The sequence below is a fragment of the Alosa pseudoharengus genome, unplaced genomic scaffold (assembly GCF_046254945.1).
Source record: "Alosa pseudoharengus isolate Yale_2024_CS ecotype anadromous, Long Island Sound unplaced genomic scaffold, YU_APseudo_1.1 YU_APseudo_1.1_scf_4, whole genome shotgun sequence".
Lineage (NCBI taxonomy): Eukaryota > Metazoa > Chordata > Actinopteri > Clupeiformes > Clupeidae > Alosa > Alosa pseudoharengus.
This window is the reverse complement of record NW_027468774.1, coordinates 265,001-292,500: the sequence shown is the minus strand read 5'-3', so window position 1 is coordinate 292,500 and position 27,500 is coordinate 265,001. Positions and strand designations below refer to the sequence as shown.

The following is a 27,500-nucleotide window of genomic DNA, read 5'->3' as shown; positions in this document are numbered from 1 at the left end:
ACGCTACGCATGAGAGTTACGCTACGCATAGTTACGCTACGCATGAGAGAGTTACGCTACGCATGAGAGAGTTACGCTACGCATAGTTACGCTACGCATGGGAGAGTTACGCTTAGCATGAGAGAGTTACGGCTCCCACACACAGCTGCGTGCTTCGCGTTGCTGGAGACGCATCCAATTCACTTTACATGGGCTCACGTGATCCGTTGCCGAACTGAATTGTGGGTCCGTCGCGTCGCGTTTCTCCCGCCGCTCGCGTTGAGGAGTTCAGCTGTTGCTGCACCGACAGACGGCACTGGCCAATCAAGCCAATCTACGGACGGCACCAACCAGTCACATTATGGTTTTACTTCAAGTCATTTGCATAGCTACCGTCGGGAACACCCACTGGCATGCATTGACGGAACGCAGCTGTGTGTGGGAGCCGTTACGCTACGCATGAGAGAGTTACGCTACGCATGGGAGAGTTACGCTATGCTACGCATGAGAGTTACGCTACGCATGAGAGAGTTACGCTACGCTACGCATGAGAGAGTTACGCTACGCATGAGAGTTACGCTACGCATGAGAGTTACGCTATGCATGAGAGAGTTACGCTACGCATGAGAGAGTTACGCTACGCTACGCATGAGAGAGTTACACTACGCATGAGAGAGTTACGCTACGCATAGAGTTACGCTACGCATGGAGTTACGCTACGCATGGAGTTACGCTATGCTACGCATGAGAGATTTACACTATGCATGAGAGTTACGCTACGCATGAGAGAGTTACGCTACGCATGAGAGTTACGCTACGCTACGCATGAGAGTTACGCTACGCTACGCATGAGAGTTACGCTACGCTACGCATGAGAGAGTTACGCTACGCATGAGAGAGTTACGCTACGCATGAGAGAGTTACGCTACGCTACGCATGATAGAGTTACGCTACGCATGGAGTTACGCTATGCTACGCATGAGAGATTTACACTACGCATGAGAGTTACGCTACGCATGAGACAGTTACGCTAAGCTACGCATGAGAGATTTACACTACGCATGAGAGTTACGCTACGCATGAGAGAGTTACGCTACACTACGCATGAGAGTTACGCTACGCATGAGAGAGTTACGCTACGCATGAGAGTTACGCTACGCATGAGAGTTACACTACGCTACGCATGAGAGAGTTACGCTACGCATGAGTTACTCTACGCTACGCATGAGAGAGTTACGCTACGCATGAGAGAGTTACGCTACGCTACGCATGAGAGAGTTACGCTACGCTACGCATGAGAGTTACGCTATGCATGAGAGAGTTACTCTACGCTACGCATGATAGAGTTACGCTACGCATGAGAGAGTTACGCTACGCATGAGAGAGTTACGCTGCGCATGAGAGAGTTACGCTGCGCATGAGAGAGTTACGCTTAGCATGAGAGAGTTACGCTTAGCATGAGAGAGTTACGCTACGCTACGCATGAGAGAGTTAAGCTACGCATGAGAGAGTTACGCTACGCTACGCATGAGAGTTACGCTACGCTATGCATGAGAGTGTTACGCTACGCATGAGAGTTACGCTACGCATGAGAGAGTTACGCTACGCATGAGAGTTACGCTACGCATGAGAGAGTTACGCTACGCTACGCATGAGAGAGTTACGCTACGCATGAGAGAGTTACGCTACGCATGAGAGAGTTACTCTACGCTACGCATGAGAGAGTTACTCTACGCTACGCATGAGAGAGTTACGCTACGCATGAGAGAGTTACGCTTAGCATGAGAGAGTTACGCTTAGCATGAGAGAGTTACGCTTAGCATGAGAGAGTTACGCTACGCTACGCATAATAGTTACGCTACGCATGAGAGAGTTACGCATGAGAGAGTTACGCTAGGCATGAGAGTTACGCTACGCATGATAGAGTTACGCTACACTACGCATGAGAGAGTTACGCTAGGCATAGACAGTCTGATGAACGTTAACGTGTGTGAGAGTGTGTGATGAGAGTTGTGTATGTGTGAGTGTGTGATGAGAGTTGTGTATGAGAGTGTGTGACGAGTTGTGATCATATATGTGTGTGTGTGTGTGTGTGTGTGTGTGTTCGATGCCTCCATCTGGCTAAGGGCTGTTGATTATGATGCAAGAAAAGGCACTGAGAGGAAACTGGAGGAAGTTAAAAACAGAACACAGCTGCAGGTGTGTGTGTGTGTGTGTCAGTTAAAACAACACACTGCTGCAGTCTGCTTACATGTAGTGTGTGCATGGGGTTTAATGCTGACAATCTCCCTTCTGAATTGCATCTGAATTGTTAATGGCTGTACATCATTAAAACTAATTAATGAGACCTAATTAATCAATCCTAATTAAAACTTGTTACTGTGTGCTCATCAATATAAGTAACGGATGAGATTTCTGTTTGAAGGGAGGGAGGGAGGGAGTGAGGGAGCACGGAGGAAAAGGAAGAGCCAGATGCCGGAGGAGGAGGCAACATCCTTTCATCTCTTTCCTTTCTCTCATCCCTCTCTCCCTCGTCCCTCTCTCCAGTGTCTCATGTCCTCAAATCAAACACATGGGCGTCCCCCAGCACACACACTCCACTGAGCGTGCACGTGTCTGAGTGTGTGTGTGTGTGTGTGTGTGAGTGTGAATGTGAGTCAGTGTGTGTTTATGAGCGAGTGTGTGGTCAGTGTGAGTGAGTGAGTGTGTGTGTGTGAGCATGTGAGCATGTACATGTGAGTGTGTGTGTGTGTGTGCGCATGTGAGTGTACGAGTGTGAGCATGTGTGTGTGCAAGTGTGAGTCAGTGTGTGTGGGTGTATGAGAAGCTTTTTATGATTGTGTGTGTGTGTGTGTTTGTGTGTGTGTGTGTGTGTGTGTGTGAGGGAGTGCAAGTGTGTGTGTGTGAGTGCGAGTGTGTGTGTACTAGACTTGTAGTCAAGACCGCCTAAACCGAGACCAAGACACTACCAAGACCAGAGGGTATCAAGACCGAGACCAAGACGAGACCAAGACCAAGACAGACTGAGTCAAGACCAAGACAAAGTCGAGACCGAGACCAAAAAAAACAAAAAAAAAACAGCTAGTGAGCTAGTGTTACACCATAACTTGCATTAATTGAATAAGAGCAGCATACTGGGGTAAGAGGTTCAATCCCAGTTTAAATTCAATTTAAGAAGGTATTATTTCAACTACAGACAGAACAATGCAGAGACAGAGCATGTCATGAATGTGTGTGACTGAGCTCACTCACTGTAAATGTTTTCGTAGACTGGGTGAGATAAACTATGTATAGCAATTGCATGACAGCTGTTACTGCACTATTAGAGGATTGAGACTCCTTTGTCTGCTGTTGAGGACTGATATTACTGACTGACTGGTACTAACTGGTCCAAAAGTCATCTGATAAAACAGCTAACACCTCCAACAGCTATGGGAAATATGTAACTAATTACAATTATACTTAATGTGTAGATGAAATTGAAGATACACAATTATGCCAAAATCAACAACAAACCACATGATACCAGCCCTTAAAGTGCTCACTGACACGGTTTTGATATACAGTATTTCTACTCAATGAATTCGCCAAAATATCTAACGTTGGTGAAAACTGTTAATGTTTAAGTAGCTGAGAGACACTGATAAGTTAACTACCTGTACTTGCCAAAAATGTTTCAGTAAGTCTGCAAGAACTGAAGCTTGCAAAAAAATATCCGTCCCTAAATAATTTATACCGCGCGTGTAAGAAGAGCATGTCATGATACATAATACTAACACATGCATGATCTGGTCATGTGAGATTGGTATGGATAAAGAGTTTGGAGCCAGTACCAACTGGCTAGCTTAGGCTACCTCTCCGGGTATCTCCGCTCCAGGTGTCTGGTGAACATTGATTGGTCCCGGCTGTTTCGGTGAGAGAGACTTTGCAAAACTTGCATTTTGCAGAATGCTTCTTTCTTGCCCCTGGACTGCAAATTTCTTCATGTTCCATGAATGCAAATTGAATGATGGCGGAATTCGCTGATATTATTATTACTAGGTCTGACTGAGACTGACAGCTACGACATAAACGTTTCGCGCTGGCTACACTTGCGTCTTTTGATTGGATGAGCGCCAGTTTCTTAATCACAACAAAATACATGTATGTCATTGATTGGTTGCAAGACCGGTCTCGAGACATCCAACTCTACTGTGTACATACTCTGGCCCATGAGTAATCCATTGGAACAGTTGGGGGCGGGACTTCCTTTGCTGGAACAATAACTCCTGATGCCACCAGGTCATCATACACCGACCTGTCAATCAAGCACACACAGGCTCCATTTTAGAATGTTATTCATCCACAGCACACATTATGCAGATATTACTGTTACCATGATATTTGGCCTTCTACACGCTGCACTGTTACCATGACATTTGGCCTTCTACACGTTATGCTGTTACCATGACATTTGGCCTTCTACACGCTGCATAGTATGATGTGTACATATGCCTCTATGCTAACCAGTGGGCCACGGCTGCTTGCTGGTGCTTTGATTGAAATGAGACTTTTCTTTTTGCTATCCTCCCTAATATATATATTTATATAATATATAATATAATATATGTAATATAATATAACCCCAATATATATATTTATATAATATATAATATAATATATATAATATAATATAACCCTAATATATATATATATATATATATATATAATATAATATATATAATATAATATAACCCTAATATATATATTTATATAATATATAATATATTTAATATAATATAACCCTAATATATATATTTATATATTATATAATATAATATATATAATATAATATAATTATATATATATATATACACAAATTCTACACATCTCTGTGTGTGCTGTCCATCTCAGATGTTGTGTCAGCATTCAACACAAACTGCTCTCCTACAGCATGTTAGGGTGTGTGTGAGTGTGTGTGTGTGTGTGCATTCAACACTCATGTTAGGTTTTCCTCTCCAACAGCTCTACCTCTCTGTCTCTTGCTGCTCACAATATGACATCACACTCATTGTGACATCACACTCATTGTGACATCACACTCATTCTGACATCACACTCACCTAGCGTTCATGGGCTTCGTAAAAACCTTTCTCCGAGTGAAAACATCATCATTCCGCGTCATTCACGTCACTTAATGTGTGAGTCAGAGGTCGGAAACTGGGGCTAGATTTAGCTAACAGAGTTGCCCAGTTAGGGGCTCGTCATCACTTTTGTCGTTACGTTGTAGTTCGTTTGTAGTCCATGTGGCCTTGCATGTCCAACAGTTTGAATGTGAACTTGGGAATTTGCCCTTTTTATCACTTGAAAAGCTGCATATATTTCTTTCACGAGCATCTTACACTATATTTTAAGCAAATACAGTTGTTTGTTTAGTATTAGTGAGTATATGTTTTAACCTTTGTTGTGGCATCCGTGTTTGTCACACATTCGATGGCAAAGCAATTTAACACTTGCTGTCGGAAAAACAAAGTAGCCATGGGGGCGGTCCTTGTCATTCCGAGGTGCTCTGAATGCACACTCATTGTGACATCACACTCATTGCTCATGTAATATCCCTGGACATCACTCACCCACCCAACCACTACTTCTCACTCCTACCCTCTGGCAGGAGGTTTAGAAGCGTAAGGTGCAATAAAGTCCGCTTCAGCAGAAGCCTAATCCCCTTAGCAATACAAACACTCAACAACACAAAGACCCACAGATAAATATATGCAGTGCAATAACGTATGTGTTTCCCATGAAACCCCCAATAATTTATGTAAAAGTCTGTGTCAAATGCCTATGATGTATGTAATGTGTATGTCTGTATGTGTCATTCCCATGTCTGTGACCATGTATGTGCCATTCCGTGCTTGTGACCATGCAGGATGAAAAGCAGTATGGAAATGTGAAAAATAATTTATTTAAGGGGACAACTAACCAACACCCACCATATGACATCACACCCACTGTATGACATCACACCCACCGTATGACGTCACACCCACCGTATGGCGTCTCCAAGCTCATCAAAGCTCTTGGGGACGAAGACTCCGCCCTCTCGTAGTGCTTGATTCTTGGCCACGGCCGTCTCAGACGCCTGATTGGCACAGGCACCCGCGTGGCCAAACTGAACCTACACACACACACACACACACACACACACACACACACACACACACACACACACACACACACACACACACACACACACACACACACACACACACACACACACACACACACAGGTCAACTTGCTGCCAACCGTACCACATCCACCATACCCATTAAGTAACTCTGTGTTTCCAATGAGTGAAATGCAAATGAATAAATCCCTTTACATCAACTTTAGTTGTATTATAAATCCCTTTACATCAACTTTAGTTGTATTATAAATGCCAGTTATTTAAATCAGACTTTAGTTGTATTATAAATGCCAGATATTTAAATCAGACTTTAGTTGTATTATAAATGTCAGTGGAGAATTTACATCAGACTTGAGTTTCAAGCATTTCAAGCCAGGAGTTCCTATTCAAAGCATCATAGCTCATATATACATATATATATATATATATATATATATATATATATATATATATATATATATATCATTTATAGCATCCAGGGCTCTACACTAACATTTTTTTCCAGGAGCACTTGTGCGCCCAAGTTAAAAAATGTAGGAGCACAGACAAAAATGTGGGTGCACAGTCAGTTCTGTACTTAATTTACACATAATCTAACATTACACTCCAGCTAACAGTTAAACATGCCAGTGCACCAATTGCGAATATTAAGAATGACTGACAACATTTAGGCTACAGGAAACAGGATTTTAAAGATCAGTGCCTACTTTATTTTCAGTCTGTTCTATTTTCCTACATTTTGTTAATGTAAAATAATATAATACATTGCCATATTTGCATTTAGCCTGTATATCAAGTATTCTGCCAAATGTAGGCCAATTTATTTATTTGTGAATCCATCTGTAGCTAATATGCCAAATATGCCCATGGTGACCTATCTGACTGCATACTGCCTAATACTACTACTAAAACAGTCCATTTTCTCTTCCACAAAACCCAACATAGGCTATCAAGGATGTATATTTTTTATCCTTTTATTTTTTATTTGAAATATCTGCATTGATGGGGGCAGTAGGCAAACGTTAGGCCTACTTTCGTTTTATCTTTGAATAAAATGGGAGTATTACGGGAGGCTACTTTTGGGCCTGTTCGCTACAGCTATATTTAGCATATTGCAGCCAATACGTCAACTGGGCTAAAAGGCATGTTAGGCTACCTTTCCTTCTCTCACTGCATTCTCAGAATCTCATCCTGTTCCTCCTATATCCGATGAATTCGGTGGATAGAAGCACTAATTTCTTTAATCTTTGCATCTTGGCTGGCTAGTCTACCTTTCCGCTTTTTCTGCGCGCTCTTGGATTTGATAGAAGCGACTACTAGCGAGTCACAACGCGAAACTGCTAACGTTGATGGGAGGTGTAGTTTTTATGCTGCATTTGCGACGTGATTCTATGGTTTGCACCAGTAATGTTTCTCGATGTCGCGGTGTATTTTGTAGACAAACACTGACATGGTTAGAAGTCATTCGCACCAGTGCGCCTAAAAAATGTTTTGCACTCGCACGCCATCATTTTTACTCGCATGTGCGAGTGAAATGGGCGCACTGTAGAGCCCTGGCATCATATATATATATATATAGAAGGAGGAGAAGGAGGGAGAGAGAGAGAAGAAGGAGGGAGAGAGAGGAGAAGGAGGGAGAGAGAGAGAGGAGAAGGAGGGAGAGAGAGAGAGAAGAAGGAGGGAGAGAGAGAGAAGAAGGAGGGAGAGAGAGAAGGAGGGAGAGAGAGAGAAGAAGGAGGGAGAGAGGAGGAAGAGCAGACCTCAGAGGAGAACATGGTGGCACACGTCCCAATGCACCAGCAGACCACAGGTTTAGTGATGCGCCCCTCCGCCACACCCTGGCCGATCTTATACTCCTCCGTGCCCCCGATCTGGGGAGCGAGAGCGAGAGAGAGAAAGGGAGGTCAAAACAACAGGTCTCCGCAACAATAATAATAAAAAGTTGTATGCAGCTTAAAACAATAATAACATTAATATAATAATAATAAAAATACTACTACTACTACTACTAATAATAATAAGTTGTTGCAACTTCTTTGACTGAGTGTGAGAAGCTTTTATGATTGTGTGTGTGTGTGTGTGTGTAGTTTTTTATATATAAGTATAAGTATTAGTGATGCACCAATGTGAAAATTGTGGCCGATACCGATAACCGATATTAATATTGCTGTTATGGACGATACCGATATTTACCGATGTCGATATATCTGTATAGAAAACACATTTTTATGATAATCAAATAAAGAGCTATTTTTCCAAAATGCATTTTTTTAAATAACATTTCAATAGCCTACCTTAGAACACCAGAGGATTACAATATAATAGAATATATCTGTATTATTTTATATCCTGATATAAAAAGAGAGAATACTGAATGTCTATATATATTTATGACAGCACTTTATGCAGATATGGCACACTATAGGCCTACTATTTATATTACAACTCTCCCTCTTTAATTCAGCTGTGTGGTTGAAGCCTGGAAATATTGTAAACAAAGTAGCATATTTGGCTAGCTTATCATAGTCTACTGATTGGACTGTTCAGTTTCCCCATGTGTTTTTAAGTTTCAAGGTAATACTTGTTCTCCTTGGTACAGGCACCTTTGGGAAATATTGGTATTGAGATGATCAGTCAACTTGAAACCAAGAGTTTTAAACAAATATATGCAGCATGCTAATGTTGCTAAGCAGATTTAATAGCAATTTAGCTAGTCGTCTTCTATGAGTCCTTGCTTTCACGATTGTAATGTTTTATTTGGATTGCGTTGGCCGAGTCGCGCGTGTCCATTGAGTGAGCGAGAGAGAGAGAGAGAGAGAGAGAGAGCGGGGCAAAGAGAGGGGGTTTATACTGTTTGGTAAAGTCTACAATGAAAGCAACGTAGGCTACCGCCAAGTAAAGCGGGAGATGTGTGTTGTTTATGCGGCCGCGTAAGCTGCAAAGCACTGCTAGACACTAGAAAGGGTGTCGGTTCTGCCTCTTCACACCGCGACACAGGTTTGTGGATATGAGTGTTGCGATTTCAGTTTTGAATCGCATATCGTTACAGCCCTATTAAATTCCTATTACGACCATATAACCTCATTCTGCCTGATACACAGTTATATTTAGCCTACCACGAGAGATGTAGTGCTAGGCGTGACATGACATGCAAGCCAGCCATCAACTTGACTGCAAGCGACTCGAGCAGCGCGATAGGCTACAACGCAACGTTTTGAAAGAACTTTTGTCAGATGCCCAGTGTCTTCTTTCTGTCAGTCTTGTTGCTCTGCTATTTTAAATAAGAAATATGATGCAATATAAGGGCATATTTAACGGATTCAGTGTAGACAGATAACACGCTTGGATCGCTACACACACGTCAAATACACAGGAATGATTATCGGCCTGTTCACATCGGCCCTATTTTGACATCGGAACGATACCGATGTGTAAAAAAATGACCATATCGGCCGATATTTTATCGGTGGCCGATATATCGTGCACCACTAATAAGTATATATACTCTTTTGATCCCGTGAGGGAAATTTGGTCTCTGCATTTATCCCAATCCGTGAATTAGTGAAACACACACAGCACACAGTGTACACACAGTGAGGTGAAGCACACACTAATGCCGGCGCAGTGAGCTGCTTGCATCAGCGGCACTCGGGGATCAGTGAGGGGTTATGTGCCTTGCTCAAGGGCACTTCAGCCATGCCTACTGGTCGGGGTTCGAACCGGCAACCCTCCGGTTACAGGTCCGAAGTGCTAACCAGTAGGCCACGGCTGCCCCATGAGTGTTTATGAGTGTTTGATTGAACGTATGTAGTGTGATAGCAGCTCACCTCTCCCAAAACCACGATCATCTTGACGTCAGGCGTATCCTGATATCTCAGCACATGATCCATGAAGGTGGAGCCTGGGTATCTACACAAACACACACACACACACAATATATTTAGACTAAACATGGCGTCTGTTGAGGGTGAAAAGTGTCCACAGCATGTGCGGTGTATTTGTGAAACAAACACGGTTATAATATAATAACACTGAAATTTTCTCTTTGGACTGTCATTCCATACATTTTTTGACCATGCTATCAGTAGCTAAGGCATTTAGCCACAACAATAGTGTTTGCTATCAGTAGCTAAGGCATTTAGCCACAACAACAGTGTTAGCTATCAGTAGCTAAGGCATTTAGCCACAACAACAGTGTTAGCTAATGCCATTGTTTGTCCAGGGCAGTGGTTAATCTTTTTATAGTTCAAGAGAGAACACTACAAATTAGTGTTTTGCATATTTATGGAGTTTTAAATGGTTCATTTTATAGTTTTAAATGGTTCTATGGTCACTGTTTTCACTACATTAGTTTGAATCATTTGCAATAAATGTAGTCATGGATCATTAAAATGTAAAATGTTCAAAATAGTTTTTCCCCCCCCAAATGTTTGAATTGTGTATGTGTTTATCAGTTCCAAAGTTTAATAAATTAGACACTGATGGTACAGTGCTCTGTTTTAAGTCTTTTTTCTCAACTAAAAATGCTTTGCTCTGGTTAGGGGGTACTTGGCTGAGAAAAGATTTCACTGGGGGTACATCACTGAGAAAAGGTTGAGAACCACCGGTCTAGGGCAGGGGTGGGGAACATGGGCCAAAGACTTTGATCCTGCCTAAGCACATCCCGCAGTGTCCCAGGCTTCTAAGTCTAATCGCTGCTCAGCTCGCATGGCATCCACCAAGAAGAGAAAGGTGGAATGTCGTGTTTTGGACCTAAGAATACTTCTTCATTGAAGTGAAGGGCAAGCCAGTTTGCCTTGTGTGTGGAGAGTCGCTCGCTGTACTGAAAAAGGCCAACCTGGAACGTCACTACAGTACTAAACATGCTAGGCTAAGTGAGTTGCAAGGGCAGGTATGCAAAGGTAAAATAAACCCACTCCCGTGAAGTTTGGGTACTCAACAGGCTTTCACCAGACCAAATTTGGACAGAGTAAACATTCTCACTAGAGAGCAGGTGCATGCAGGCATGAGATGCAGCAATGCTATAGATCAAGATAAATCAGTGCTTCATTTAAAATGCTAGCATTAAGAGGAATTAACACAAAAAATATTAAAATATAACCATAACAATAGTTAAAAAAGTGTCTGTGTGCTCAGGTCTGTCAGCTCTCTGGTATAAAAAAAAGTGTGGCAAGCACTTATAAAAACGTATAAAAACAAGTTAGAAAAACTGATATGGCCTATTATAAGTTTGTTTACCATCAAATTGGCTTTGTAAAGGTTATATTAAGGTGAAAATATTGCATAGTGTACCTTTAATGCTGTTATCGGTGTGTAAACAGATAATGCATGTTGTCATTTTTACTAGTGCTGGTAAGGACACTACACTTCCTGTAAGCTGCTAGTTAGGACACTACACTTCCTGTAAGCTACTGGTAAGGACACTACCCACTACAGTTCCTGCTCCCTTCCTGTAAGCTGCTAGTTAGGACACCATACTTCCTGTATGCTGCTAGTTAGGACACCACACTTCCTGTATGCTGCTAGTTAGGACACTATACTTCCTGTAAGCTGCTAGTTAGGACACCACACTTCCTGTATGCTGCTAGTTAGGACACTTCCTGTAAGCTGCTAGTTAGGACACTACACTTCCTGTATGCTGGTAGAGCGCTACTCTTCCTGTACTGATAGACCACACACACACACACCTATCTCCTCCTATAGCCACTCCCTCGTAGACTCCATCTGTGGTGCGGGAGATGATGTTGTTGAGTTCGTTGGACATCCCTCCTGAGCGAGACACATACGCCACACTTCCTGGACGGTACAGTTTGGACGCCAGAATGTTGTCAAGCATCCCGCCCGTGTTGCCAATCTTAAAGCAGCCAGGCTTTATACCCCCCACCTAAACAGACAAACAAAAAAAAACAAACACACACACATACAGTGGGTCCCAGTTAAAAATTGACACTTCATTCACGATCATGGTGAATGGTGAAATGTAAGTACAACTGCAGCCGCTTGGGGGCAGCATAGTCCGCTGTGGAGTTCCACGGTCGAACCAGACGGCGCATTCGACAGCAAGGGCTGTGATTGGCCGAGTTTTCAGTGCGTTTCTCTGTTTTTAGCAGCCCCTGCAACATGCTAGTCCACTGTAGCCTAAGCCTTGTACATAATGTTAAACATAGTTTTGGATTCAGTTGCAAGATTTCTTGATTGTACAGTGTCTGTCTCTCAGTAATGTTTTAAAATGAGAGCTTCGTCAGCTGGCAGTAGGCTACTTTGTCGGTAGTCATGAGAAGTTCGCTTGCTAACAGAACATAAATATGCTGCCCAGAAACCTTGTGAATAGTTCTGATTTTTTTTACTACACTAATGAGGTTGAAATATAGACTTTGCCTACAGAATCTCCTTAACAGTAAAGTTAACAAAATGACAGCATTCATATGACAAAGAAAAATGAATTCGGTCACTCAAGACTGTGCCACAGCAACCAGTGTAGGCTACAGTCCTACCCAATAGGCCTACTCGAAGTAGCGTTGTCTGACGGTCGAGTGGGTTAATGTACGTATTTCCAGAACAGGTCTGCAACTTTCAGGCAGTTCTGAGTTCGAATCTAGGCAGAAGCAGAGCCATATAAAGGCCTAGGCCTATTCTTATCATTTTTTGCAAGGTGTTGCTCCTGGCAATACTTGTTTATAAGACGTTTGGTGATTAATTGATAGCTGTTTTTGGGACACGTTAAACGTTCTTTATAATGAGCGCATCCGGGGAGTAAAACAACTGTTACGCGCTGTTACAACTGTAGGCTACAATGATTGCAATACAAAAATATGCGCGTGTTAGTTTAGTTAGTTTTGTGATGTTTTGCACTTTTGCCTCATGTGTTTTCAGGTTTGAGGGCTTTTTTGGCAAGATTGACCTTGGTTAGACTCTGCATATGTTATTTCTCCGTATGGAAAATAAAGTAAATTTTCGACACACGTCTGTTATTAGTTCAATAACAAGTGTTGCTTGTTAAAACATGTGACTAGTGAAACTCAAATGATTTTAGAAATATTTAGCCAAAGCCAAAAAGTGTTAGAGAAGGAGAGACGCCGGTGCAGCTCAGATGTATTCTTAATTTTCTTTATTCTTTAGTAAAAGGTGCAGAACATTATTAAACTTTGACTAACGTTTTGATGTTCGTTAGTCAAAAACATCGACACATCGAAATGTTAGTCAAAGTTTAATAATGTTCTGCACCTTTTACTAAAGAATAAAGAAAATTAAGAAGACATCTGAGCTGCACCGGCGTCTCTCCTTATCTCTAAAATATCTGTCCTGGCCTGGTTGCAACGGATTGTGGCCAAACGACAGAAGCGCGGAGAACCAGTTTTTCTCCTTTGTCTACCAAAAAGTGTTACTTTGTGCCCCGCGCTCCCCCACTGCTTGTGAAAGAAGGGGATGGGGGAGGGGTGCTTAACGTGAAAAAGCTTAATGTCACAAAACGGCAACGAGTCGTTTTAGGCTACAGGCCTTCATAATGGTAGGCTACAGGAAGTGGGGGGAGGGTATGGGATGACCAGAGCAGTCATCTATCGTCTTTCCAGGCACACAGCTCGTTATATAGCCTATCGACTGCCTTAACAGATAGGCTTTGCTCTTGGGTTTGGCCTTACAGGGAACTCAATGCTCTTGTTGCTTGCAGTTTGTTAAATAAAGCGATGCAGATTACATTATTTATTTCTGATTAATTGCGTCTTTGGTGTATTTTGCAACATTTGCTTGTTAGGCTGGGCTACTGTCAATGTCCTGTACAGGTCAATGTTCAACAATTGCTGGTGTAGGCCTAGGCTATTAATCAATTAGGGACTGTTCGTTATTTATTTAATTAAGGGGCTACCGGAGGAGTTTTGGGAGCGTTAGTCAAAAAAGACGTGACCCTCCCTCGCCAGCAAGAATTTTTTCTATGACCCTCCAAAATGATTGAGAAAAAACGCATGACCCTCCCCAGTCCCAACAATTTATTGATGCCTTAGGCTACTGGGTCAATTTGGGAGCTTGCATGCTACGAAACCGAAACAAACCTGTCAACTTTTCCCGGGTTTATCGCGTATTTTAACTTTTTCCTCGCTGTCTTAGGAGGAGCTGCAGGGCCGTCGCAAGGGGATGCGAGGCCCTGTGCGAACTTGACAGATGCAAGGCCCTTTTCACTTACGTGCATGAAATCATGCGATAGCTTACTTTACACATAGCCAAGGCTACCGTCGGTGTATTTTAATAGTAGCCTAGTCTAATAAGCTACACCAGCTTGCCTTTAAGAGGGGAAATTCAATTGTATAGCCTATAACATTAGCTGAGTCACATATTTGGCCATATGGTGTTTATCATAGGCTACATCACGAAACCAAATAGTGTAACAAAGGCGAACACTTTAGCAGGGTTAGAATTAATTGGGCATGAATCATTGTGCTGAACAGTATTTGTCAATGAGCAGAAACACACACACGACATTCAAACTATTGATAAGATGTACTGGTCTGTATCTATAGGCTAACATTGGACAAACTAGATGTACCGCGTAGCGGTACAAAATATGACCGCCGCTCAGTCCTGCACATCCATTCCGCGAAAATAAATCATATTAATGAATTTGTCTCCATCTTCTACTCCATTCCCCACTCTTGAAACTTTTGTGTATGCTTGTTTGAAATGTGTGTTTGCACACATTCCGCACACAAAGTAGCCTACTGGCGCTGCAAAGGTGAATAGATTTGTTTCTGGGCCAAAAAATCTGTAACATTGTTATAAAACCTTTAAAATCTCTAAACAATCACAAGTAGGGCAGTTCATCACAGTCCATCCATTGCAACTGGACTGATGAAAGGTACACCTGTAGGCTACATTGTATTTGGGAAAAGCAGAAGGTAGCAGCATAATGTATTTATTTATTTATTATTAAACAAAACAATCCCTGTCAGTTCCATGCAGTTTTCAACAGCTATCAAGAAGAGAGGTCATGTCATGGATTTTTGTGAATGTTTCTTCTTCTACATATGCATAAGTTTAGTCATCTAGTTCAAATGATATTCAGCTTTATTGTCAATGCACAAATGAAATACCAGTAGTCTAAAACAAAATGCCGTTTTTCCCAGTGGTGCAAATAACTGACATGTCCAAAGGGCCTTCATTAAATGCGTTGCGAGACTGTTCATACACATTTTAACGGGCAAAGTTGAAGAGCTACTCTCCGTTATTGTTTGTGCAAATAATATGCTGATTCATGTTCCCTTGCATTTTGCAACCATGAGGTCAATGGTTAAGCTCAATCTTTTGACGCAATCTTTTGATTTTCACCCAGCCTAGTCCATGGTAGGCGCCCGATAGAAATATTGTTTAATTTTGCGATTGAGATATCCACGCACTGGCGCCCCCCCTGCGACGTGTTCGCCCCCCGGTTTTAGAGCTATTCTAAATGCAAAAATGCATAGAGGGAGTTATGACAAAACCGTGACTGTTAACAAACTATAAGCTATATAAGGTAGGCCCTATGCTAGGCCTATTACACAACACAAATTGTCGCTAGGCTATGCTGGCGACCCAAATAAAATCTCCGTTGGAACCAATGGCTTACACCTTACAGTATCAAGCTGCCACCTCTTGGCGAAAAAGTTAATAGTTTTGCATATCAGTAGTAATACATTTCACGTAGCTGTGAATCACGGAAAGGGCGAATGAAGTGGACACTTCTAAACGGAACCCAACCCACTGTACAGTAGCTCAAGGTCTGTGGCTAAAGCAGCCATAATGAAAGCGTTATCATTGTTTGGATACTTCACACACACATGTTTTTTAATCGCATAGACTACAACTACCAAGCTGGAATCAAAGCACATCGACTCCCCTCTCACACCCTAAACACGCACTTCGAACAAACAAAAAGCGCCTCAGTCTCACGGAATAGCCATAGGCAAAACTGTATCTGACCCTTGTAACGTTGGTACTAAATCATTCATCGCAAAGAATGATTTTTGTAGCACGTGCAACAAATATGTGTAGGTACAGCCCTGCCCTGAATACATCTCAACATGCGCTCTAAAACATCTGGTTTAAATGGAGATTGTAGATCGATCATAGACAGGTTATCTTTCAGGTAGCCTATATATTTTCCATTAAAAAACCATCACATAGCGAACGTGTTGTGGCTAACTCACTTAGCTCCTGTTAGTAGCCTAGGTTATGGTCATAAGCAAATGAGATGACAGTCGAAAGATACAATTAGTGCTGTTATCGATTTGCTTGGTAGCTTATAAACGCATTTATGGTTTTCTACAAATACATCAATAATCAAATTGGCCTCCATCACTCAACCATGCTAACGGTAACATTATTTTACCTACGTTCTGCTATTGATAGGATTAACGTAGCCTACCTGCAGTAAAAAACAAGCATGTCCGATAAACATTCTCAGATTTATTTCGGCTTCAAGAGGAAATGGGAATTACATGTCATGCAGAAATCATCCTACCCTTAGACGTTCTCTGCGGTAAACTACTGTAGCCTACAGTCTTGTCCTTGTAGGAAGCATAGTGTCTTTCCAACCCATTTAAGATTAACTTCCAACAAAATTACGTCTCACTGCAACGATGCGCCATCTAGTGGACAAACGACTACTTATCGCCAATACTGGAAATGCAGCCATGATGATGATGATGATGAATATTTATTTTGGCTTTCTTTTAATCCTACTGAATTTGTAATTATGTATCGGCCGTTCTAATACCGATAGTATGTGGGTGCCTGTGTGTGTGTGTGCATGTGTATATGTGTGCACCACCATCTACAGGCCAATGAGTGTAGAGTCACTAAATGTACACATAACTTAATTTTTTAGACCCCCCCATGGATGAAATTCTACGAAACTTGGCATACCCCCAGAGAATGTCAGGTTAATCATACACATAAAATTTGGTGCAGTTCTGAACGTCTTTACTGAAGAGAGGGGCGATTAAAGCAGAATGATATTGCATTTTCATTTTTTACCGGGGGGGTGCAAATCACAAATGAGTGATTATGGGCTAAGTTGATGTGGGCCCTTGAGACCAACATACCATAAAAATTTCTTCATCCTCGGTGCCACGGTTCAGGTAGTTATTGAGGAAAAACTGCATTTTTTGGGTTTCGGGGGGCCCAGCGCGGAGGGGGAGTGGCCCCCGGGGACCAAACGAAATTTTTCCGTAAAAGTCTAGTGGGGCTACATACCCACCAAATTTCATGTGCCCTGGTGTTTCGGTGCCCCGGGTATCGTTGACCAAAATTTCAGGAAGGAGATGACGGGAAAAAAAAAAAAAAAAAAAAAAAAAACTTTGACAATCCCTATATGACCGCTTCGCTAGCTTCGCTAGCGGCGGTCATAATAAATGACACTGACTCGCCATATCCTGACTCAGAAAAAAAAAACATTTTCTTGCTTTGCCGCAAACTCAGCAATGAAATCATAGGCCAGTTTGCAGGTAGCCTAACGTCTTTCATAGAAGGGAGAGCCCAGTCTCTCCTGTGACATGGAGGTGCGCAAATAGTTTTTAATAGCCTGTTCAACTTCGAAAAGCTTCGTTCACCCGATGCCAGTCACTGATCGCAATTTCAAAGTTCGGAAAGCTTCATCTTTTTAAGTTTTAAGTGCAGTGGCTGTGCTCAAAAAGAAAAGAAAAAACACTTTTTTATAGATGGTTATGAGGAGCAATGTGAGAGAGAAATTTGATGATCATTGATTTTTTATACGAAAATATTTCTTAACTACAAAAACTCAGTGTCTAAAAACTCAGTGTCATTCAGACTCAACCCTCTTGTTGTTTTATTATCTTTTTCGTTGTCGTTTGAACGTTGGCAAGCAGGCATGTTGCGGTTGCAATTTAAGTGAAATTTCTACAGTAGGCCTACAACATGCTGTTAGGCTGGGCTACTGTCAATGTACTTGTACAGGTAAATGTTCAACAATTGCTGGTGTACAGGTTATATAATCAATTAGCTAAATCATTTGTCCAGCTGTTTAAACATTTTTTCGTGCTACATTCAAACGCAAAAGGTGCTTTGATATATTTTTCGTTTGAACGTCGGCAAGCAGGCATGCTTTGGTTGCAATGAATGAGGATAATTGCTTTTTTTTACATTATTTTGAATATGACTCGCTCTAGTCTCAACAGCACATACTTTTTCCACACGCTAAGTTCTAACACACATAGGCCTATCCCCTCTCGCTTTCTCTCTCTCCATCCCTGCACACGGTGCTTTCTTAAAGGAGCTGCACCATTTTACAACAATTGCATCTACATTTTCATATTAGAATGTTTTGTCAAGTGTAAGCTTAAACTACCGTGATCAATTTAAGTTCCCGTGCCCCCGCTGCGTCATGGAAGCAGTAAGTCAGTCGCATCAAAAATAGTAGTGGCACCCAAGTGACACCTTGTGGTTGTTTGTGTCAACTGCAGTTTGTGCCATTTCTGCTGAGAAAATGGGGTGCGTGATCAATGAAGGAACCCGTCCAAACTTAACGGGGACCCACTGTAGGCTTAATACTAGGGCTGTAACGATACACCAACCTCACGATTCGCAGGGAGAGAGAGCAGGGCGAGGAGAGGGGTTTACTTCTATACTGTTTGGTAAAGTTAACATATATACACATATATAATAACAACATATATAAACATATATATTATTAACATATATAATAACATATACATATAGTCTACAATGAAAGCAATGTATGTATGAAATTATGATTTATTTATTTTTTGATAAGGTTATACCTAATAATGCTGTGCTATTTTAAGGCTTTGACATTTTGCTTGATGCTTTTCCCTCATAAGAGACCATGGTTACAATCATGTTTCCTTGGTTACCATCATGTTTGTGCACTTCCAAGTGTGCAGCTGCTTTAAACCTGTGAAAGAGTGGGCGGGACTAACCGTTGCTGGGCCAATGATGGTCACGCCCTTCTCATCAGCCTTCTTAATGAGTCGGCGGGTCAGAGCCTCAGGAATCCCCTCAGCTATGATGGCGATAGTGTGGATCTACTTACACACACACACACACACACACACACAGAATAACAGAGAATAAAAGCCTCAGGAATCCCCTCAGCTATGATGGCGATAGTGTGGATCTACACACACACACACACACACACACACACACACACGTGTGCAAGCCTGACCTGCGGGTACTGCATGGTTTCCATGGCGCTGTCGTATGCGGAGCGGAGCGAGGCAAAGCTGATTAGCACGTCCACCTCTGGGTGCTTCCTCACCGCGTCGGCCATGTTCTTGTAGACCGGCAACAGAATCTCCTTATGTCCCCAGTAGAACTTCTGCTTATGGTCCCCCCTGCACCCACACACACACACATGAAGGAGTAGAGGTCAGGTAAAGGTCAGGTAAAGCTAGGGTTAAAGGTCAGGTAAAGGTCAGGAGAGAGGTAGGGTTAAAGGTCAGGTAAAGGTCAGGAAAGAGGTAGGGTTAAAGGTCAGGAGAGAGGTAGGGTTAAAGGTCAGGTAAAGGTCAGAAGAAAGATAGGGTTAAAGGTCAGGTAAAGGTCAGGAGAAAGGTAGGGTTAAAGGTCAGGAGAGAGGTAGGGTTAAAGGTCAGGTAAAGGTCAGGAGAGAGGTAGGTTTAAAGGTCAGGTAAAGGTCAGGTAAAGGTAGGGTTAAAGGTCAGGAGAAAGGTAGGGTTAAAGGTCAGGAGAGAGGTACGGTTAAAGGTTGGGTGGCTTACGTGAAGGGGTAGACCATGGCAGCAACAGAGGGGGCGTCGCGTGAACACACATAGTCAAAGTCCATCATGCCCTGCACTGCACGGGTCTGCATGCCCCACACCAGAGCCTTCGACTGCTTACTGAAGAGAGTTGTGGCCTTCGCTGTGGGAGAGAGAGAGAGAGAGAGAGAGAGTGTGTGAGAGAGAAAGAGAGAGAGTGAGAGAGAGTGTGAGAGAGAGAGTGAGAGAGTGTGTGTGAGAGAGAGTGAGTAGGATAAAGAGAAAGAGTGAGTGAGAGGGAGGGAGAGAGAGAGGGAGTGAGAGAGGTTGAGGGAGGAGAATGAGGAAGAAAGAGAGAGAAGGAGGATAAGATCATCATGACGTGCTAGATTTCTGAGGCTCTGATTGGCCAGTCTGCAAAGCATTCCGTTTAGAAGATATTCAGACCCCTTCACTTTTGTCCTTGGCGTTACTTAACCCTTAGTTAACCAACCCAGGGGGTCAATTATCCCTTTCATACCAACTCCGGCAATGTCCACACGAATGGGTAAATATATACAAAGAAAAAAACCCTAAATGATGACTGCACCCCTAAATGATGACTGCACCCCTAAAGGTTGGAGTGCTACAGAGATGGGACAATCCTCCAGAAGGAAAACTAACTTCACCAAAGCAAATGTCACCACTTTGACCCCATCATTACACGGGTGGACACCCTTTCCAACCCTGACTTCCTCTGGTCTAGAAACTCTTCAGTTAAAAGGGAGGACCCTGAGCTTAAATGGGAGGACCCTGAGGACCATGAGGACCCTGAGCTAAAATGCAAATGTCACAGCAGAGGGTCTGCACACCTTATTATCATCATTGTTATTGTGTATTTATTATCATCATCATTACTATTATGTCCTTCAGTCATTATATTACACTTGTTAAAAAAATTTTCACCTCGTCATTATGATTAAAATATTAAATTGATGTTGATTGATGTACTGAATTTTAGCTTAATGCTGCAATAAGAGGTGAAAAGTGAAAGGGCCTGCATAATTCCTGAATGCACTGTGAGTATTATGAGGAGAACATGAGGATCTGTGAGTATTATGAGAACATGTGAACATGAGGATCTGTGAGTATTATGAGAACATGAGGATCTGTGAGTGTTATGAGGAGAACATGAGGATCTGTGAGTATTATGAGGAGAACATATGAATATGCAGATCTGTGAGTATTATGAGAACATGAGGATCTGTGAGTTTTATGAGGAGAACATGAGGATCTGTGAGTATTATGAGAACACGAGGATCTGTGAGTATTATGAGAACATGTGAACATGAGGATCTGTGAGTATTATGAGAACATGAGGATCTGTGAGTGTTATGAGGAGAACATGAGGATCTGTGAGTGTTATGAGGAGAACATGTGAATATGCAGATCTGTGAGTATTATGAGAACATGAGGATCTGTGAGTGTTATGAGGAGAACATGAGGATCTGTGAGTATTATGAGAACATGAGGATCTGTGAGTGTTATGAGGAGAACATGAGGATCTGTGAGTGTTATGAGGAGAACATGAGGATCTGTGAGTGTTATGAGGAGAACATGAGGATCTGTGAGTATTATGAGGAGAACATGTAAATATGCAGATCTGTGAGTATTATGAGAACATGAAGATCTGTGAGTGTTATGAGGAGAACATGAGGATCTGTGAGTATTATGAGGAGAACATGTGAATATGCAGATCTGTGAGTATTATGAGGAGAACATGTGAATATGAGGATCTGTGAGTATTATGAGAACATGTGAACATGAGGATCTGTGAGTATTATGAGAACATGAGGATCTGTGAGTGTTATGAGGAGAACATGTGAATATGAGGATCTGTTTGTCTGATTAGTCAGTCGAGGAGACACACAATATTAAATCACACTTCAAAGCCAACACTGCAACACCTAACCGCGCACGCACGCACGCACGCACACAGCAATACACACACAGAGCAGTGGGTATATTAGAATGTATACAGTATGTTTAGCCTAAGATAATTTAGTGTGTCACACTACTGTTAAGGCTTGATTCAGTCAGTTTTGGTTTCATACACTGAAATTTTGTGAGCACACTATTTAAAGTTGACATATCTGTTGCTGTCTCCTTCCCGATCTGCGTCTCCAGACACCGGACATTGATTGGTTTGTAGATGGGTCTGTGTCTGACAAGACACTGAACAAAGATGAACTCATTCAGGTTCATTAACGCCAATAGAAAAGAGTTTCAATAGAAAAGAGTTACAGGCTAAATTGTTTGTTTAGTGCTATACATACTATTTTAAGAGGTCTGACACGGCTACAGAACACAAGCTATCCTCACATTCATTTTGTAGAAATCATCCATGTTGTTTACTGTAGAAATCATCCATGTTGTTTTCATGTTTTCATGGTCTAGACTCAACTATGATCCTTGATCAGTAGTCGCCAAACTACATAATTTGTTCTCATTTGCGATGCTAGCGGACATATGACTTCCCTGCACGAGCTGCTATCGTCTCCAGGGTTGCCAGCAGCAGAGTAGTGCATCATCAGGAGAAGCCTCACAACATGGGTGGTCTGGCGACTGCTGCATGCTGTTACATAAAGTATCTATCTATCTATCTATCTCTCTCTCTCTACATTACCGTTCTTTTCAAACAAGGAAGTTGTTGCACTGGGCGTGACAAGGAAGTATTTTTCACATTCAAAGTCTATGGGAGTGCGTCATTTAGCGTAAGCTCTATGGGAGTGCGTCATTTTGCGTAAGCTCTATGGGAGTGCGTCATTTTGCGTAAGCTCTATGGGAGTGCGTCATTTTGCGTAAGCTCTAATGAGACGGTTGAGAACCATATGTTCAGATCACTTCATACATAATCACAGTATTTTGTAATTTGTATTTTATTGAGTTGAAGAAAATGGCTTTGTATTTTGTATCAAGATACTTAGTATATGGGTGTGTATTTTTGTAGTTTAAAAATGCTGCCAAATATTTTTTGTAAAAACAATACTTTTGGTGATGTGATGACATTTGAAAAGTGCAACGAGGAATGTAGCCTCTGACTGATGCTGACTTAGTAATTTGCCCAGACAGACTATTGAGATTCAGGAAGATTATCCAGTGAAAGATGAGTAACGCCTAAGTTGCTCACACACACATTACACCCCCTCTTGAGGACTTTGTTCATCGGAACACATTAAACCGGTTATGTGGTTTCCCTGCAACATTGCTCAAAATGTTGACTCGTATATCATCCATATTAATGCTCCTAGACATCAATATAACTCAATTGAGCACTTGCACGGTACCCAGCTAATTAAAAACCAAGTGAACAGGTTATGACCCTACTTGATCAACAGCATTACACAGTGCAATATCATTCTGGGCAATGGCAGACTTTATTACCGTATTATATGTATTACACAGTGCAATATCATTCTGGGCAATGGCAGAGACTTTATTCTCCGTTTTATATGTCAGGGTACCATGAATTTGAAGCAGTTATTTTAAGGTAATAGAACTGCATTGGGCAATAGAACTGCATTGGGTAATATAACTGCATTGGGTTGTTTTAAGGTAATAGAACTGCATTGGGTTGTTTTATGGCAAAAGAACTGCATTGGGATGTTTTATGGTAATAGAACTGCATTGGGTAATAGAACTACATTGGGTTGTTTTAAGGTAATAGAACTAGCCTGGAAAACAGACTCTCTGACTTCGCAGAGAGTCTGGCCTAGATCCATAGGCGTACGTTTATTTCCGGGTGGGAGGGCACAGTTTGAGGTTTAAAATCATTGGAGTTCCTTTGAACCGCTTTGAACCAATCATAACAACCGGCGTTTCGTCATACAGAGAAGTTTCTCTGCATCACGCCCATAACAAGCAAACGTGCATCTTATCAGCAAACAATCACACGTTTCATCTGCGTAACTCTCGCTAAAATGCATCATATAGTGTTTTGTGAATGTACCCAAGTCAAACTTCCATATAAATGCATAAGTACGTCCAAAGCGCCACTTTTAAGCTTGTATGCATTGTCGTTTTCGGGTGAAATTACCTTTTGAATGGGAATCCTATAGGGCCACTACTTTTTTGATACAATCGCGTCAAAATTGCTATTTTTCAAACACTACGAAGGCTCGACACAACATGAAACTTTGATGGAAGTATCATCAGTGTCTCTACACATGAACTCGAGCATTGAGAACATTGTTGGTGTACACAGAGTTTACTAAAATAAAGGTATTGAACAACTGATTTTCATAAGTAGGCTATATAAGCCCCTTTTGCTCCCCACGTTGATATATTCCAAGCGGTCTGCTTCGGGGCGGGGACGTAGCAAATTAAAGATGCCTGTGTAACGTAATCTCTCTCAGTCACGCCCTGTGTAACGTAATGTCTCTCAGTCACGCCCTCTGTTCGCTGGTTGGTTGGCCGTCCTGAAGCCGGAGTAAACAAGGGCAGATCAAGCTATTCCAGACGGAGTACTGTAGGTTAATGAATGATCGCAAGCTATTCCAGACGGAGTACTGTAGGTAAATGAATGATCGCAAGCTATTCCAGACGGAGTACTGTAGGTTAATGAATGATCGGAAGTACGTAGACAGGCGGAGACAGGCTAACATTCTGCTACATTACTGTTCTAACGCTACTGGTCTGCTTCATTAATGTTCTAATGGCGGAGCCAGGCTAACATTCTGCTACATTACTGTTCTAACGCTACTGTTCTGCTACATTACTGTTCTAACGCTACTGTTCTGCTTCATTAATGTTCTAACGCTACTGTTCTGCTACATTACTGTTCTAACGCTACTGTTCTGCTTCATTAATGTTCTAACGCTACTGTTCTGCTACATTACTGTTCTAACGCTACTGTTCTGCTTCATTAATGTTCTAACGCTACTGTTCTGCTTCATTAATGTTCTAATGGCGGAGCCAGGCTAACATTCTGCTACATTACTGTTCTAACGCTACTGTTCTGCTACATTACTGTTCTAACGCTACTGTTCTGCTTCATTAATGTTCTAATGGCGGAGCCAGGCTAACATTCTGCTACATTACTGTTCTAACGCTACTGTTCTGCTTCATTACTGTTCTAACGCTACTGTTCTGCTACATTACTGTTCTAACGCTACTGTTCTGCTTCATTAATGTTCTAACGCTACTGTTCTGCTTCATTAATGTTCTAATGGCGGAGACAGGCTAACATTCTGCTACATTACTGTTCTAACGCTACTGTTCTGCTTCATTACTGTTCTAACGCTACTGTTCTGCTTCATTAATGTTCTAATGGCGGAGCCAGGCTAACATTCTGCTACATTACTGTTCTAACGCTACTGTTCTGCTACATTACTGTTCTAACGCTACTGTTCTGCTTCATTAATGTTCTAACGCTACTGTTCTGCTTCATTACTGTTCTAACGCTACTGTTCTGCTACATTACTGTTCTAACGCTACTGTTCTGCTTCATTAATGTTCTAATGGCGGAGACAGGCTAACATTCTGCTACATAACTGTTCTAACGCTACTGTTCTGCTTCATTAATGTTCTAATGGCGGAGACAGGCTAACATTCTGCTACATTACTGTTCTAACGCTACTGTTCTGCTACATTAATGTTCTAATGGTACTGTTCTGCTACATTACTGTTCTAACGCTACTGTTCTGCTTCATTAATGTTCTAATGGCGGAGACAGGCTAACATTCTGCTACATTACTGTTCTAACGCTACTGTTCTGCATCATTAATGTTCTAATGGCGGAGCCAGGCTAACATTCTGCTACATTACTGTTCTAACGCTACTGTTCTGCTACATTACTGTTCTAATGGCGGAGCCAGGCTAACATTCTGCTACATTACTGTTCTAACGGTACGGTTCTGCTACATTACTGTTCTAACGGTACTGTTCTGCTACATTACTGTTCTAACGGTACGGTTCTGCTTCATTACTGTTCTAACGGCAGAGCCAGGCTAACATTCTGCTACATTACTGTTCTAACGGTACTGTTCTGCTACATTACTGTTCTAACGCTACTGTTCTGCTACATTACTGTTCTAATGGCTGGCAAGCTCCTATTGGAATGTTATCTGTCCTTCAACTAAAGGAGGCGGAGCTAGGTGGAGCACAACAACAGATCTGATAATCCTAATGTGATGTGGTCCGTGCGGTTCTGCCAAAGTAACTGATATCAATATATGATTTGGTCTGGTTGGTTCTGACAAAACGATTCCGGTTCTGATGTGGAGTTGGATTTTGGGTTCCAATCATGCTCCTTCTAGGGCCTAGTGCTCCAGAGGCCTCATGGGTAAAGGGGAGGGCTGGTACTGATGCATCATGGGTAAAGGGGAGGGCTGGTACTGGTGCATCATGGGTAAAGGGGAAGGCTGGTACTGGTGCATCATGGGAAGGGGAGGGAGGGGCTGAGTTTCTACTTTGGGTGCTTACAATTGCTGAGGTTGAAAATCAAACACATAAATCACACACATATGCACACACACATATGCAAACACACATATGCACACTCAAACATACAAATGACTAAAAAGAGATGGGGTTGTGTATAGGTGACTGGCAACACACAGACTCATACACTCACACACACACACATATTGGAAAGAGCAGATGGGTGTTGATCGGGGACTGGCAACACAACACACACATTAGAAAGAGAGGATGGGTGCTGATTAGGGACAACACACACACACACACACACACACACATACACACACAGGTAAGAGGGGGGAACAGGGGATGGGTGTTTATATGGGGACCACACACACACACACACACACACACACACACACACAGGTAAGAGGGTGGAACAGGGAGTTTATATGGGCACTCTCATGCTCTTCCCTACCTCCACTGGAACCAACTGAGGCCTTCGGCTCTGTCACACACACACACACACACACACACACAGGAGCAAGTTACACACCATTCTGGAACTACATGGTTCTCCTGCACGTATACACACACACCACACACACAGGTTCATGCTCTTCTCTCTTGTTGTAAAGGAGAGGAGGTTTCAAAGCACTGTGGTGCCCCTCATCAGCACTTTCAAGTGTGTGTGTGTGTGTGTGTGTGAGGCAGAGAGTGTGTTTGTGTGTGTGTGTGTGTGAGGCAGAGAGTGTGTGTGTGTGTGTGTGTGTATGTGGCAGAATGTGTGTGTATTTGTGTGTGTTTGGCAAAATGTGTGTGTGTGTGTGGGCAGAATGTGTGTGTGTGTGTGGGCAGAATGTGTGTGTGGCATCCCCCATCAGCACTTTGAAGCCTCCAGGCAAACAGGTTGAGAAAACCTAATCTATTCATGCAGTCCGTACAATGCTGAGCAGCAACTAGACTGCAGGTATGAGAGAGCAGGAGAGAGAGAGAGAGCAGGAGAGAGAGAGGGAGAGAGAGAGAGAGAGAGAGAGAGAGAGAGGGAGAGAGAGAGAGAGAGAGAGAGCAGGAGAGAGAGAGGGAGAGAGAGAGGGAGAGAGAGAGAGAGGGAGAAAGAGAGAGCAGGAGAGAGAGGGAGAGAGAGAGAGAGAGAGAGAGAGAGAGAGCAGGAAAGAGAGAGAGAGCAGGAAAGAGAGAGAGAGAGAGAGAGAGAGAGAGAGAGAGAGAGAGAGAGCAGGAAAGA

The 27,500-nt window shown here is 42.3% G+C and overlaps 1 protein-coding gene across 5 annotated transcripts in view; it reads right to left on the bottom strand.

Moving 5' to 3' along the window:
• The window catches only part of LOC143102990 (ATP-citrate synthase), a 75,686-nt gene that overhangs the window by 11,932 nt on the left and 36,254 nt on the right, over positions 1 to 27,500 (bottom strand). For 4 of the 5 annotated variants that reach the window (XM_076266772.1, XM_076266775.1, XM_076266774.1 and 1 more), the window contains 9 exons: positions 26,733 to 26,762; positions 19,877 to 20,018; positions 19,321 to 19,489; positions 19,073 to 19,177; positions 11,834 to 12,030; positions 9,974 to 10,055; positions 7,907 to 8,017; positions 6,009 to 6,136; positions 4,183 to 4,276 (listed from right to left, as the gene is read on the bottom strand). In XM_076266772.1, coding sequence (XP_076122887.1) covers positions 4,183 to 4,276; positions 6,009 to 6,136; positions 7,907 to 8,017; positions 9,974 to 10,055; positions 11,834 to 12,030; positions 19,073 to 19,177; positions 19,321 to 19,489; positions 19,877 to 20,018; positions 26,733 to 26,762 — 1,058 coding nt within the window. The remainder of the gene's footprint in view (positions 1 to 4,182; positions 4,277 to 6,008; positions 6,137 to 7,906; positions 8,018 to 9,973; positions 10,056 to 11,833; positions 12,031 to 19,072; positions 19,178 to 19,320; positions 19,490 to 19,876; positions 20,019 to 26,732; positions 26,763 to 27,500) is intronic. The other variant, XM_076266773.1, reaches the window with a different exon arrangement.